This window comes from Phocoena sinus, chromosome 16 (assembly GCF_008692025.1).
Source record: "Phocoena sinus isolate mPhoSin1 chromosome 16, mPhoSin1.pri, whole genome shotgun sequence".
In the NCBI taxonomy this organism is placed as follows: domain Eukaryota; kingdom Metazoa; phylum Chordata; class Mammalia; order Artiodactyla; family Phocoenidae; genus Phocoena; species Phocoena sinus.
Genome location: NC_045778.1, coordinates 80,051,402 through 80,067,998, shown reverse-complemented (window position 1 = coordinate 80,067,998; position 16,597 = coordinate 80,051,402). Strand labels below are relative to the sequence as shown.

General features: G+C 46.2%; 2 protein-coding genes across 2 annotated transcripts in view; one reads left to right on the top strand and one right to left on the bottom strand.

The window, feature by feature from the left end:
• The window catches only part of INSYN2A (inhibitory synaptic factor 2A), a 36,760-nt gene extending 25,955 nt beyond the window's left edge, over positions 1-10,805 (top strand). The window contains 1 exon segment of the mRNA XM_032609061.1: positions 10,625-10,805. Coding sequence (XP_032464952.1) covers positions 10,625-10,805 — 181 coding nt within the window.
• The window catches only part of DOCK1 (dedicator of cytokinesis 1), a 534,414-nt gene that overhangs the window by 315,361 nt on the left and 202,456 nt on the right, over positions 1-16,597 (bottom strand).

The following is a 16,597-nucleotide window of genomic DNA, read 5'->3' as shown; positions in this document are numbered from 1 at the left end:
CACAGGGCATTTCTCAACCAAATAGCATCCATTCCCGTATTGGCAAATCGATTTACAAAGAGCCGAAACAACCATCCTTGGGCAATGGATTGCCCTGCTTCCTAGACACTGAAACCCAAGCATCAAAAGTGATATCTTCCATCAGTGGGAATTTGGAGGTGGTTGACATGACTACAGTTTTTGTTTCCTAAAATGACATTCTTTCCATTTTGATCTGGACCAATTGTGAAATTCTAATTTAAGACCATCTCAGCATGAAACAAGATAACAAGGGATACAAGTTTTAGTTTTCTGTAGTAAAACTTTTCTGGCTATCATCCATATTTCCTGTCAAAATAGGCTATAATTATTTCAGAAAATATTCGACGGATCAAGTACTAATAGAACCTTTGCTCATAAGCAGTTGAAATCCTCTGTATCCGCCCTATCTCAGCAGGTCTCTTGTCAGACTAATCTGACGAGTCACGCTAACCGATGATTCATCCTTTGTTCAGATTCTGTTTCAAAAAGGAACAATGCAACATACCATTTCCCTGCTTTACTGAAGTGGTTAATTCGTAAAATAATACCACAACAAAATGGCTTGAATTCAAATTTGTGCATTTTTATGAGGATAGCCTGTGCTAACCTCAGTTCAAAGGCTTTGGGGAATGAAAGCGAGCTTTGAAAGATAATGATAATGATGATTCAGACTAATTAAGTAGAATCTTTACCAGAATTTAAATCTTCCTGTAAAGTATTAGAATTCCTACCATTAGTTCCAAGTCCTACAACACCTGTCCCCTTCAGGAGGACACTGCCCGCACCTGCGTCCTTTCTGTATCATCAGGGCCACCCACAGCCAGCCTCAAGTGACACTAATAATTATGCAGTGAATCCGTGAGTGGACTTGGCCCCCGAAGGGAAGGGAAACACTGCCCGTCTGCCTATCACTTTGTTTTCAACACCCCAGAGGGAGGGAGTTTGCAGGATGCCCTGTTGTCTACGTTGTATTTTCATCTTTTGATATGATCCACGGATGGTCAAGTATAGATGAAATTTCAAACTGTTTTGATAAAGTATCCGAGTCCCTTCCATTTGGTGCTTCTGTGCATTTCCTCAGCAAGCATTTTTCATGGAACTCCTAGGAGATGAGGGGCATGATGGCCCCACACACCGGGAGGCGGGAGGAACTAGTGATCTGGCTGAAGACAACCCCGTAGAACCCCTACCGTAAGATCTTGTAACAACAGAGTGACAACAACAGGGAACCTTCTGCACCGAAGGTGTGGGGGCCACAGACACAGTGAAGAAAGGTAGAGGACAGGGAGATGAAGGCGACCAGGGTGTTCCACCCGGGGACAGCTGACGCAGAGGACAGAGGACCATCTTGGAGGGGTAGCATATTGGGGAGGGTTTAGATGTGTTCTGTAGAACACCTCTCCCACCCCCCAGGCTAGAGGGTTGGAAACAACCGGAAGGATTAGGGGGAGAAAGAGCCAGAGGATTTCCAAGGATGAAAGGGGATGCCTTGCTGCTGGCACATAAGCATGTAGCTTTACAGCAGCTGGGGAACTTTCCGGTGCATCGAAATCTTTAACTGTTTATCAAGGAAGCTCCCAAATTCTGCAAGGTCCTTTCCAAAATGATTGGAGGGTTTCAGGAAAGATGAGAAATATACCCTAATATTATGAGATGGAACAAGGAATTCACAGAATTAATGGTTTGCATTTTCTCAAATCATCAATAGAAATTCATTGCATCACTAATAAGAACACAAAACAGAAGGCTGCAAAGATTCCAGACAAAAATGTGCATGGAAATGTCACTGATTCCAGAGTACTGCAAAAAAGGAGCTGCAGTCAGGACAGCCACCAGAACTGGACGCCTCGAAACTAATGAAGTCTTATTGTTAAGAGAGGTAATTGCATTTGTATGCAGAACCGGGGCCAGGTCTAGCCTGTCCAGAGCCCACTTGGAGTGGAATCTTTGCTGCCTCTGTCATTTAGTGATTATCTCTAAGTGGAAGTGGCCTTTGCAGGCCTGCTTTCGATCACCACCACTTGTGCATATTAAGTTCTTTACCAACATGAACTGATGTGGAGGAAATTAGCTTTTGTCTAATACTTAGTGCTCTGTTCCTAGTATTTACAGTGACTGATGGGGTGGGAGGAAGAGGACAGGGAGGATTTCCTTGGATAATACTTTAGGCGATGTCATTCTGATGTAAGGAAATATGTTTTAATAAAGTAAACTAAACGTTAGAAAAAAACAAAAAAGAATGACCTAACAGACCTCAAAATTCTCCTTGAGGGGCTTCCCTGGTGGCGCAGTGGTTGAGAACCTGCCTGCTAATGCAGGGGACACGGGTTCGAGCCCTGGTCTGGGAAGATCCCACATGCCGCGGAGCAACTAGGCCCGTGAGCCACAACTACTGAGCCTGTGCGTCTGGAGCCTGTGCTCCGCAACAAGGGAGGCCGCCATAGTGAGAGGCCCGCGCACCGCGATGAAGAGTGGTCCCCGCCTGCCACAACTAGAGAAAGCCCTCACGCGGAAACGAAGACCCAACACAGCAAAAATAAATAAATTAATAAACTCCTACCCCCAACATCTTAAAAAAAAAGATTCCCCAAACCAATAACCCAAGTTTTGTCTATTCCATTAGAATTATAAAAATATATTCTTTCTTTTTCCCCAATATGTAAGGATCAGGTTTTAGTCGTCTTTAGTGACCTTTTACTAACCTTTAGTATCAAAAATTCTATGTGCACCTGATTACAGCTGTAAAAGTGGAAACTGATTGCTCATCTCAACATATTCCTTGTAAAGCAATTAGTTAAAAATTATTCAGCAGAGAAAGGTTAATTATACTGATAGCCCTCCTCTTAAGACCCTCAAAAGTCAAAATTAATGAGGTAGTCACCTATGCCCAAAACAGTGTGAAGGAGTTACATTGTCAGTGTCATGAGCAAATCAGTGTAATTCACTTTTAGACAACCATGTAGATTTTTCTACGAGCTAGATACAGCATCCAGTCCTTACCTGAGTGCCCTAAGTTAGCATGCAAAATTCCTTGGGGACTCAATGACAAAAGAAACCACCTAGGGTTTGCTGCTGTCACTCAGCTGACTCTTCTGCCCCATCAGCCGCCTTGAAGGCACTGATCCCACAGACAACACATCCCTGGAGGTGTGGTAGGGAACCCGGGGGTTTAGACAGGTCACCAGTGACACCATAAGACATGCACAAGAAACTAATGGTTTTCTGGCCTACGCACTGAGAACTGTCACTGCTCCATATTCTCTCTCTCTCTCTGCTCATGTCAGAAGAGGGGAAGCTCCTGAGAGCGTCAGCAACTCAGCGTTCTGGGCTGGTGGCTCAGAGGGGCCGGGCTGCTCTGCACTTCAGCTCAAGCACTGTGACCGCAAGTCATTCCTCTCTGGGCAACAGACTGTCCATCCTCAAGATGAGAACAGAAGACAAGGTCACGGCCAAGATCTCAGCCGACCCAACTCAGGGCACCTGGCTGGGTGTTCCAGCCCTGGCACCTGAAGGACCCACTACAAACAATTTTGGAGAGTCCTGTGTTTTCTCCTTTTAACTGCAGTTACAATGCACTTCCTGCTCAAAGATTAAAAAAAATAATTGTGTGCTCTTTGTTGAGGCCAGGGACAGCAGTGAATTGGCAGTCCACATTTAATAATTATCCATCCCTTCTAAATATAATGTCTGATCTTGATGGCTTGCTAGAAGTGTGACATCAGATATGCTTAATACACATGTGACACTGTTAGTGATCTGGTCCCTTTCTTACTCGAGAAATGATTATGGTTGGAGGTTATAAACAGCGCTTGAGCCTTTCTGCCTCGACCTCTCTGTGGCGCAAAATTATAGGAGGCTCAAACGCAGTTCCCTGATCCCTGTGCGTCTGGTCAGCCCTCAAATGTGGGCACTTAGATGAAGCCCGGGTGCCAGACCACTCTTTGCATTCCAGAGGAGTCACAGACAAGAAAGATACCGAGGATGGAGCTTCAGTCAAGCATAAAAGGAAGGACTGTCCTCCTGCGTGGTCAGGCTATGTACCACGATGTATTCAGAAAGGTCACTGTCTATAACTCTGGATACTTTGGAATATACTTTATAGCTAGGATAACTGGCTAATGTTTTGCTTTTTATAACCATAATTTCCTTGCCATAGGCCATCACGAAAAGGGAATAGATCTTATAGTTCAGGTATTAGTACTATTGAATACCCATCTATTTCTAGTATTTTAAATCTTACAGTGACTCTGTAAACTTTGATTAGGCACCTACTGTGTGAAAAAGTGGCGGAAGAAGGATTCAGAGTTATGATGAATCATTTCTATGTTCAAATTATTAATACTGGAAACTACTGGAACAAGCTCCATACATATACACAACAGGTATATAACGTATGGACATATTTTCTGTACATATGTTCGCTTTGATGAGTGAGTTATAACTAGAAAACAGAGGCAGCATTCTGCTGAGACTGGACGTGAGGGGATTCGGGTTCAGTTCATCAGTTTATTTCAATTCAGTAAACAGAGAGGTCACGTGCTGAGTCTGTCACTGTATTAAAGGCACCACAGATGCAGTTGAATTCAACATGGTCTATCCCTCGATGCGTTTCACAGAACTGAGAAAAAGTAGCTATGATCCAACATGAGCCAGAAGTGCTCTGATAAAAATGTGCAGAGACCCTGAGCAGTGTGGACCAGAGGAGTTTGGACGGGACGGAGGGGCGGGCACATGTGGTTAGTCTAGAAAATCCATGGAAGGAGGAGGCAACAAGTGCCCTCGGTTTAAAGGATGAGCGGAAGTTTGTCAAGGAGTTTCAGGTTTTCCTAAGGTGACTCTGGTACTTGGAAAACACGTTAGGGCAAGAGAGAGATGGAGAGAGAAGCACTGAACGGCTGTTTCAGTGGCCAAAGTGAAAACTGCCTAAGTTCTTTGGGAGCAGAGGAAGGCGCTGGAGATTGCTGAGGGTGGCTGCACGGTACCCAGCTGATGGAAGCAGGTGGGAAGGGCGAGTCCAGCTAGATGCCAAGGTGCCCGGCATGGCAGCTGAGTTTGGGAAGACAGAGCAGCAGGCTGGGGAAACGCTCTGATTCTGGACATGCCAGATGGATGGGGCCCCTCAGTAGTCACACGGGGATGCGTCCAGGAAAGTATGATGGCTATTTTGGGTCCTGGTTCTCCCACTGCCTAAAGGCACAGCCGGGACCACATATGTAAACTGAGGCTGCGAGTAAATAAAAAGAGATGTGCCTGGTTCACCAGGCTTGCAAGGGAGACAACCCAGCCTGTTACTTGGAGCCTGACTTTCAGCTTCTTCTGAACAACACTGTGTGATCCAAGGCGCTGACGAGAAGCCAGCCGGACATAAAGCACTGCATTTTGAGGACACCGTGAGAGCCATCGCACGCCCCAGCGAGCTGGCTGCCCCGAGTTTGCCTGAGTTTCCGTGCGGGCGTGGTGGCTCCATGGGGCCCCCTGGCGGTGGGCGTGCATCTCCACTGTCGTTTCACAGCCTGGGAAGCTCAGGTCCCTGAAGGTGGGATGATGTATCCACGGTGGCAGAGCGTGGGTCAGTCAGAGCCACAACGAGCACCGGGGACTCTGCGATCTGATTCAAAGGAAATTAAAAACGGAAGCCTCCGCTCTGCAGTCCACTGAGCCCCGCCAACACTGTCAAGGTTGGAGAAATCAGAGATTCCGGGTTTTCTTCCAGTCCAGGAAACACACAATGCCTGGGAGCCGAACTCACCTGCTTTTAACTCTTCACTGCTACACCCAGGGAACTGGAGAAAGGAATGTTCTAAATCCATTTCCCCTTCAATTAACTCAAGGAGCTGGCGACAGCTTGCTAAGGAAACTGTGGCAGGGCCCGGGTATTTATAGGAGCAGCAGACAAGCAGAGCATCCGCTGGAGATGCTGGGACCACGCTCTTCTGCAAAATTGCATGAAGTCGTGGGGAGAAGTGTTACTACAAAGCCCAGCAGAGACGCCGGGAAGCAAATAAAGCTGGTGCCAGCTGACAGAGCAGCCTGAGCTTCAGCGCAGATTTTTATTTCTTTGGAAATGTAGAGTAATAATTCTGTAAGCAAAGTCCCTACACATAAAACTTCTATTTTCAAGAGAAAAAGACTAACCAAAAAAATGCAGTCTGCAGCCCGTGGCTTTAATCCTTCATCATCGTGAGCCACACAGATGTGGCCAATGGCTTTCGGTGGCACACCTGGCAGCACGGCTTCAGTTACCACGGAGCTCTCAACGCAAGCATTTTGTTGGATGGACGCAGGCAGGGGAAGGAGAGAGATAAAACGTAAGTAACGATAGCTCCCGGGGATTCATATCTTGTAAACAGCCCCAGCGGTCCTGGGGCCGCTCTGGATCACCCGGCACAGTCTGCAGTCTGCGTTGTACCTCAGGCACCAAAGGAGAGAACAGCCAGCTTAGCGGAGGCTGGCCTGGCTCCAGTCCCTTCACACTCAGGCTCCGACTCTCTAGAGTCAGGACTTTTTCCAGGCTGCTTATCCTCGGAGGTGCAAGTGTCCCGCATGATGCGTGTGTCCCCTCGACGGTGCGCTACAAACGCCAGATCTGGCCTGCAGGAGGCGGACGGTACCACCAGCAGCCTCCAGCCTCGTGTGCGGCCGGACTCTGAGACCCTGGGCATTGCAGGAAGCTGTGCCAAGCCCCAGCCGAGCCCTAACAGATGAGGACACGGTCTAGAGGCCAGACTTGGAACACACACACTCCTGTCTGCCTGTTCAATGAGGGCTGAGTCTCTGAGCTGGAACTGCTCTGGGAAGGCAGGTCCAAACCGCAGAGGGCAGGTGCACTGCCCTTGACTGAGCTCAGAAGCAGCGTCATACAGAAAACCACAGCAGGGCCTCCAGCCCACAGGAAAAGCGGGAAGGGAATCACAAGACCCCCGGGTTCGAAGAGCACAACTGGCCGCACCCTGCTGACCCCGCCCATCTTAAAGATTTTACCACAGACTCTTCCAGAAAAGGGGAAGCCAGGAGTAGAAGCGGGGGAGGCAGGCTGCAAACAGATCCTGGTGTGTGTTTTACGACAAAAGTTTCAGCATCTTCTTCGATTAAGTTCTGAGAGAAGGGAGCCGGGCCACAGATTCCACCAGGAGTGGGTTCCACAGCGCTGCCTGCGGGAGAAGCCCTGTTTACCGGCAGTAAGGAGGGGGCTCGATGGGAGGGAAGAGCAAGGGGGCACAGCCAACATCACCGACCAAGACACAGCAGCCCAGGGCAATGGGGACGAAAGCCGAAACGAGACTTGTCTTTTACGGCTCATGCGTTAATTCTGTAAGTATTACGTAGGCAACTGCCGCGACTCAGTCCGTGCTGTAGGTGCTGGGAGCAGAGACGGGACAAGAGTCACCCCGTCACAGCAGCTGCATTCGGGGGACGGAGGCAAAATGACACAGAGACAAACGCAGTCATCTGTAGTGAGCGCCAAGAAGGGAGAAAGGAGCCGAGTGGGGGAGCTTGCAGAAGGCGGCTAGAGAGTAAGGAGGTCATGTGGGCCTGAGGACAGAGGGGCAAGGAGTGGCCAGGACACGTGCTCCAGACAGGGGAGAAAGCGACACCCTGAAGACGGTGACGGTGCCCACGTGCACCGTCTGCCGGGCAGCTGCAGCCAACCCCGCCAACACACCCACCGTGTCCCTCCGATCAGCGTGGAAGCCCAAGTCGAGGGCCATCGCTTCTCCACGAGGCGGCACCCACCCCCCATTCCCCGCTCCCAGGCCCTATCTGGACAGCTCCCTGTGTTAAACAGGGAGGGGCTCTGGACACAGAGTCCAAGTGCCCTAGACTGTCCACCGCTGGCTTCTGTCCAAGTCCTCTGTGCGGACCAGGGTAGCAGGTGCTGCTTTATTCTGGCCATTTGGCTACTAAGACTGAAGGGACCTTTGCTCTGTGTCAGCTAGAGTCGGCCAGACGATTAACCTTCGGACACTGCCCTCTCCAGCCGGCTGTCTGCTTCACATTGACCCCGGTGACTGGGTGTGCTCCGCCTTAAAGGAGAAAAGTCCCCCAGTGGAAAACACTCGACAGAGCCACGTTATTCCTACCTGATAGCAGGGCACGGCATCCCCTGGTACCCGGACATCACCTGCCAAGCAGGTGCACTGCAACTTGGGGTGACAGACCGGGAGGGAGGTGCAGGGCTCAAGGTCACCTCACTGCAGGCATCTCCCACCAGGCGCTCACGGCCACTCACACTCCCTCCACGAAGAAACCAGCTCCTGGCGGCAGCTTCTCAGTCGTGGGGGAGTGCAGACAGGAATCAACAGATGAAGTCAAGTCACTTTGTTAACAAGAACTCAGATTAGATTACGCTGTGGTTCAGTGGTGGTTCTGCGGTGTGATAAGTTGGTTAATAACAGGATCCCCGATGTAGGAGCTTAATGGGAATTCAATAATTACAGGTACCCAGAATTGCACTGTTAGCCCAGGAAATGCTAGCACCCACCCTCTGACCTAATAACACAAAACCTATCTGGGCCTATTGAGACGGTTATGATCTGGAGAACATGCTTTCAATACTAACCAAGCACCTTGACAAAATTACTCTTTTGTACCTAAAATACCATATTGGATGCTATACTATCTTACAGACTCGATGGCAAGGTTCTTATTTTCCTTGTTAAATGTCCAAGTTGAAGAATTCTTGAATAGGTATTTCTTAATCATTGTTAGCTCTTGTCCCCATTATACAATTAGCGACCAACAAATGATAAGGAGAAAATAATATCTGAATTGCATCTTATAGTTTAGGAAACTCTTTCAGGACAGGGGGAGTGGGGAGGATCCTTACCATTTTTCAGTAAGATACCAGGACAGTAATTATTGTACCCCTTCAAGTGAAGGAAACCGAACCTTAAGGAGGTGAAGGGATTTATCTGAGCCCCCACTCACTCCCTCCCCGCTCCGCAGCATAAGATGAAAAAGCCAGGAGGGAAATCCCTGTTCTTCCCACTGAAACAATAACTGAGGCTCGTGTTTCACAAAGGCAGCATGTCCTGAGATCTGCACTTTTCACAACTGTCCCCAAGAGGAAGCATGACTACATTATCCCCTGTTCTAGATTAGCAAGTCATGAGTTCACGGGGTTTTATTCTATTTCCTAGAAACTGCAGCCTAACTCAAAGAGGCCATTTGAAACGAGGGGGGGAAATAATTTTTGTTTTGGGAACAGGGGGAGAACTAGCCATAAACGTCTCTGACAATATTTTTAATTTTTTCACTAATACAGTCTTTGATGATAAGAAAAATGGAACACTGGATTTAAAGCATAAAACGGTCCATTAGCTGGGTCTTGAACTTGTTTTTAAAACTCCAGATAATACAGCTTTGCTGTTTTTTGTCTTTGCAAAATGTCAAAATGTAGCTAGGATTAACGGTTCTCTAAATCAACAGGACATCATATGTTTGTAAATGGTTTACGGTTCCACTGGATGTAAAATGTTGAGCTCATGTATTATCATCACTGCTGAGCCTTTAGTGAATCTACTGACATTTCCACTGGCACCCGGCGCAGAAGTGGAAGCAGCACAGAGTGGACATCTCCGGAGGCCTGGCGTGATGCAGCGCCAGGTTCAAATTCTAGGGGTACAGGCAAGGGAACCAAAAGGGAGGCGAGGCCCGTTGCCCCTGGGCTGATCACAGAACAGTGACACTGGAGCAGGGGGGTCCTACCCAAAGTTAAGGGGTCAACAATGGTCCCTTCCAAAGCCATGAACGGATGGGAGGACTCTAGGCCAAATGCAGCATTCTCAGGAGAAATTTCATGAGACACAAGAAAACCAGCTTTAACCCTGTCGTTCTAACACAAACCCTGTCACTACTGGCAAATGTCCTTCCCCATGGATGCATGTTTGCACATTATGGCTTCAGCCACGTAACTACAGTTTTGTTATTTTCACCGAACACTGTCTTTTTGCCTGGAAAACTATCTTTGCGAGCAACTGAGTGATATTCAATGGTGTTGACTTGATAAAACACACTCTTTTCCCCAATGTTGGATATTTGGGCTCTTACCAGTTTTTTAGGCAGATGAGATTTTTTGCAAAGGAGACCAGAAGCCAAGGTCACTTCACTTTACAACTGTTTCAGGTGAGATAAATGGTTTTCTCTGACCTTGTGAAAAGTTGCACAGAGCTTCCAAATACCTGGTGTACATGCACTAAGACGACCCTGAACACTCATATCTTCAGTTACCTCTCTGTCCCGTGAAGCACATGTGTGCAGTCTATGGACAAGCAAAAGGGTTACTCACATGTCACATTTCTCATTTCAACAAACACATATGCTTTCACACCAACTGTGTACATTAATAAAACTTCAAAAGTTGGCAATGAATGCAAATAAGTTACTTTTCAAAGAAAATGAAACTTTTTGAGATAGTTCACAGTGACCGAGCACTAAAACATATTATAGCCAATTGCTTAATATTGAACCGTCAAACGGCATTATAAACACCATCCGAATGATCATTACCCTGCTGGGATGGTACCAAATTCTGCTGTCTCTAAGGGAACTCTTTATATAGGAAAGACCAAGCACTAAATTCTTCCCTCTCTTTTCTTTCTAGTGTGGAGCTAGATTTTAAGCAGCAAGAAGACAAACTCCAGCCAGTTCTGAGGAAACTCCATCCTTTCGAGGAAACTCAGGTCGCACACTCGCCTTACGCTCAGGAGACTTACTCAACTCCCAAGCAAAAACCCAAAACTGAATCTAAAAAGCACGGACGATGGAAACTCTGGTTCCTTTAAAACTCACGGTGTTTGGAGTCTAAAGGCCGTCTTTAAAACCCACTGGAGTTCAAAGTAAATCCTTTCCCAAAACGAATAGGACGGAGTGAACGGTGGCTGACTCGGACACCACCAGTTCTCACCCTGCTTACCAAAAAGGCCTTTGTAACAGATCAACTCACAGAAGCGAAGTAGTACATGTCACACCTTGCCAGCTGTTCTTTGCAGTTCGTGGATGTGGGATGTAAAACCGGAAACGAAACTTAACATAGTCAAAGATGCTAAGTAAAAATTCTATGCCCGCACCCCAGATCAGCAAGGATTACATTATCAACCTGCAGAATGGCAGGCTGTCACTCTGTAACACAGCTAAAACTCATAATTATTTTCAAGCCTTTATTTTTTTTTTTTTAATACTGAGAAGAAAAAGTAGCCCTTACATTTGCAAAGGACTTCATTTTTATGTTTAATTTTGCAAATAAGCGGGGGGCGAGTGCAATTTTCAGCACATCAAATTCCGGAGAAAGCACAATTTTTTTCAAGTGGTCGGAGACCATGAATAATCTCTAAAATGTGACTATATGTATATTTGCCTCATGTGCTGTAGCGCTAAGCCAAGGGACATCTCAGCGTCACACTGACACCTCAAATTCAGCGTTTGTTTCAACTCCAGACCGGTGACGTGCTTACTGCTCATCCTGCAAATGCCCAGCAGCCAGGAGTCCCCCAAAGTCAGGACATGCAAGTTGCAGGACATGCAAGTTTAATCACTGCAAGTTGACAGGGTCAGAGCTATCGGACACTAAGCTTTCGTAGATCTCATTTTTAATCTTTTGGTACCCAAAGGCCAAATGATAAATCCTGGCAAGAATTTGAAAACACACGTAGAGAGATACACAGCAGATAATACAGTCACCAATAAATCACAGGCGTTCTCTGCCACCGGAAAGTGTTTCTGTGGATCAATCTCTGAGACACTGTTCATCACGAAAGCTCAGTCAGACATTTTATACAATTCGTTATGCTTTGTAACAACTGTAGAAGATCTGACCATCTCAAAGAGAAACCGCGTGCTTAGTTTAGCTGCTACCAACAAACCAACTAACGTCACCTACATTTAACCTATTAGTGAGCTGTACTAAATGACATACCTAGGGGAAAGCTGTGAATCAAATGTTTTTAGGTCTTTTTTAAATAAATCGTGACACTTCGAGTTCTCTTTTGATTACACATTGCAATATAAATCTTAGTTCCTTTATTTTTTCACTCATTCCTTTGCACCTTTGCAAGTACCTTTTTATAGAAATCAAAAGCCCCTAGTCTATTAAGGACTCTTGTCTATCAAGTTTTGGCTTTTCACAGTAGGAAGTAGGGATCTTCTTTTGACTTTTTTTGATTCAACTTTAATTTTGAGTCGTTTGTGAATGTACAATGAAACCGAGTCTTCTGGTCTCTGTCCAACCGTTTCTTATCTAATCTCGTGCTCACACGCACACCTCACTGACCAGATGCCAATAAGGTGGTCGGCCTTAGTGAAAGGATCTACCTGCGTTTCTCAGATTGGAGCTATTTCTTGCCACGCATTTTCCTCCTGACTCAACAGCAAATCTATTTTCATTCTAAGGGTTTTGATTCTAGAAAGACCTTAGTGGACTTGAAAAAAAAGTGACAGGAGTATCTCATGTAAGCATTCTTTGGGGATTACTCAAGCTATATCACAGATGTGTGCTTTAAGTAAAAGAAAAACATGCATCTTTTGTGGACATGATACATGAGGATACAAATCCTTGAATATCAGTTAACAGAATTGAGAAATATTTTTGTGCAAGAGGAAGGCTAAGTTGATCCTGTACCATGAAGGAAGTGCAATTGTTTCATGTAGAGATAAAATTTTAAAAAATGTGTTTCATGTATTTTCTACTCTTTTTAACTAAAGTTATAAAAAATGTTTGCAACAGGCTATCTCTCCTTGTGTTTTCAAAATCCCGACTATCTCAGTGAATTGAAATAAGGGTGTTAGCAGCTCTCTGCTTAGTACCATAATTCCGTCTAACAAAGAGGACATCTAGTAAACAAAGTAACATCACTGTTTGAAAGCAGTCTAGACAAAAAAAAAAGTTAATATTTTCAGAATCAAAAAGGAAACTGAAGATAAATTCCTATTTAAAAATGAAACTGTCTTCAGAATAGAAAAATATTTTCAAACTCATTTCATAGTTTAACTGCAATGTGTCCTAACAGATGATGACTCTTCTCTTAGAAAGATTTAAGTAAAATCTTTGATACAAAACCAAGGTAAAAAGTACCATGTTCCCTCATATGTAGATGTACACATGGCATTACGTATAGAGATTAAATTATTATACTTGTCACTAAGTTCTTTATTAATTTTTAAATAAAAAAAATCAAAGGTCATGTTTTGTGTGGCTATTAATCTTATTTCGTGGTTTCAATAATTTGGTAAAAAATAATCCGAGGAAATAATAATAAAGGAAAGATGTTCCGGCTGAAGAGAACTCCATTGGGTCTTTGGGAGAGGAGAAGGGCCGTGGGCACTGCCTACTGGCCTGGTCTGGCTGGGGAGGGGGCAGGGCTGAAATCCAGCTCAGACTCAGTTGACCAGACCACGCACCCTGGCGTGGGCTTCAGCTGCCAGGAGAACAGGATGGCTTTTAAGGGCAAAGGGCACCATACACAGCAGGATCTGGCTGAGGTCTAATTTTTGTTTTTATTTTATTTTTTTTGCGGCACGCGGGCCTCTCACTGTTGTGGCCTCTCCCGCTGCGGAGCACAGGCTCCGGACACGCAGGCTCAGCGGCCATGGCTCACGGGTCCAGCCGCTCTGCGGTACGTGGGATCCTCCCGGACTGGGGCACGAACCCGCGTCCCCTGCATCGGCAGGCGGACTCTCAACCACTGCGCCACCAGGGAAGCCCAGGTCTAATTTTTAAAGAACCTCCGGGGGACAACTGAACTCATCAGTGTTTCCAGGGCAAACCCTGCCATGCCCCCCTGGAGACAGATTCTCTCTAGATCATCCATCAAGCAGGTCCACAGCCCCAGGGGGTCGGCCACCTCCTTCCTTTCTTCTTCCCTCCCCGGGGTGGGGGACCAGTGCCCCAGTGGGACTGAGCACCCTGCCTCTCCCACAGAGACCAGCGCAAACCAACCTCCTCTCCCAAGGGAGAGGGCCCCCTGGAAACTCAGGAGAGGAGAGGTCACCACCCCCTCTCCTGGGCTCTGCAATAGCAGAGTCCACTTGCGCAAGGTGCGGGAGCAAGAATTCGGCTGAGATGGAAGGCTCCCACTGCCTCACAAGTTCCTCTGGGGAAAGAAGTGGGTGAGTGCAGCTCAAGTATAGGATAGAGAGGAAGACCCAATGCTCGGAGCACTGGGGGAAAAAACTCCAAGTCACATTCTACAATTATCTGTGAGCCGAATACTGGTGCGGCCTCAGGGTCCTCTCTTACCGATAACTAGATCCAACAAAGGGCATTCTGCCACACAGGTGCCCACCAGTCGTTCTGAAAGTGTGCGACTAGCCTCCAAAGAGAGGTCCCAGGCCTCCGCATCTGGTCCTTCCATCTCAGACTCTCTCCCAAAGCAGAGTAAAACTGGGGAGAAAATCAAGGTGTGGGGAAACCTTGCTGTCTTGGAAAGGGCATATGAAGTTGGCAGAAGTTTCCCACATCCTATGAGGTTGCCAAGGTGTCCGCTGCCATGGAGACCTGAGGGGTGGCAGAAATGGCATCATCATTCATGGCCCACACCCGGCCGACTCCAGTCTCAAACAGCAACCACGAGCACGCCTTGCAAAGCCATTCTCCTTAGGGTGCCATCGTAGGCAAGGCAGATACACAATCCTCAGTTCCAACTCAGAAGACACACCATTAAATTCAAGCGCTGCTTTGTGCTTCTCATCGAAGAGAGCAAGGACAAAATACAAGAAACGGGCCGTGAACTCCTCCATTCCACCCTGCCTGTGAGGGCACAACACGTTTACAAAGCCCACCACGGCTGGAATGATTCTTTGGGAGCATTTTTATCAGCAAATAAAATTTGACGTGACCAGTAAGGAAGACAAGAGTCACTGGTGCAGCGTCACCTAAAGATAATAGCAGCTGACCCGATACTGATATATCTCCTTTTATCTAGAAAAGCTCTACCGCCGGCACATTTGGCATGGGATAAGTGTGCAACCAACTTATTTACAGGAAGAGAAGAACTATACGATTCAGAAATAACGTTCTGTTTTGTGAACTAGGGATAACTCATCGTGCTGTTATGCGCAGAATACGTTTTGGCAGATCAGAAGGTCATATGCGAGCAGCATGATGCCTTTTAAGGAGCTCAATAATTAATTTAAGATACGGTTTGGGATGAACATGCAAGAATTGCACGGTATATTTTACCCAGGTAATGATATAGTTTTCATTTCCTCTGCAGTAAATCCACAGTCAGTGACCAACCTTGAAAAAGTACTACGGCCACAGACACAGGTGAAAGGCAGGCAAAATTGCTATACCGATACCATATGGAAATGAATTTATAAAGTCATCACAACTCACACGTGTACCTGTGATAGGATGATTTTCTGGAAGTCAGATGTTTCCTAAGTAGGTTTATTAACAAACATACAAGTTAGAGACACTTTTTGCAACACTCATAGAGAAAAACCAGATACTGTCCACTTGAAACTTTTATAATGCATTGCTTTCTTTTGCAAGGCAAGATTAAGAATAGCATTTTGTTAAAAGCACATTCAGACGTAAAGTCCATTAGAATAAATATCGCAAAACAAATGTTCGTGCATGGGGAAATAACGTCTTTGTGTAAATATTTGGTGATGAGTCTTGGTAAAAGGGAGTCTTTTACAGTATCTTTTAAATGAAGAAGTATGTCAAGTCATTATAAATCACGCAGGCTCAAAGAAATCAGTGGACTTTTCACTAGCAGCATCTCTTCCCCACCAATAGTGCCACTGTCACGATGAAACACACCGCACCCGTCTACGTCCCCTACGGCTGGTGTTCGGAGTAGAAACAAAAGAACTTCCATCACTTGAGTCTAGGGAATCAGGAGGTCTGGTGGTCACAAGAACAAGTGGAGAATGCAGGAAGAATGTTTCCCTTTCTTAAGCCTACTTCTGTGGATTTTCCAAGGGAACCTTTCTTTTGAAGAAGGCCACATTTTCATTTTCGTGAATTAGTAATTTTCAGTCTTCTGGTGTGTATCTAGGCCATAGAAAAACCTTTAAAAGTCCTTCTCACTCAATTACATTTTTAAAGGACCCATCAACAAAATGTAAATCTGATTATTTGAAAGAGGCAGCAGAGGCTAATATCACAAGAGAAGGAAGGGTCACGTGTACTACTCATCCTGTCTGCTCTCAACCCAGCTTTGTTTACAGCACTTACTCCAGCAAAGACACAGGCATGTGTGTGTTGGTGGGGGGGGGTGGGGGCGGGGGTCAAGGGACGGGGAAACCATGTCACCTGCCCACCAGACAAGAGCACCTAAGCCACCATGGCCCCCTGCTCAGAACCATACACAATGACCAAGAAGGTGCCCAACGCTGATGGCCTAGAAATCTTTTCAAAGAGGAAGAGAAAAATAAAATCTGAAATCAGACAATGTAAAGCTCAGCACCCCACTCAATTATTCTATAGCATTAGACGATCCTGGAATAAAGATAAAATGGCATGTTAATTCTGTAGCAAGGTTACTGCAAGCCTTCTGTGTTAGGGCCTGCTGTAGGCAACCACGCAATCTACAGTCCTACACTTGCCAAATGGAGTTTTGTTAAAAAAACT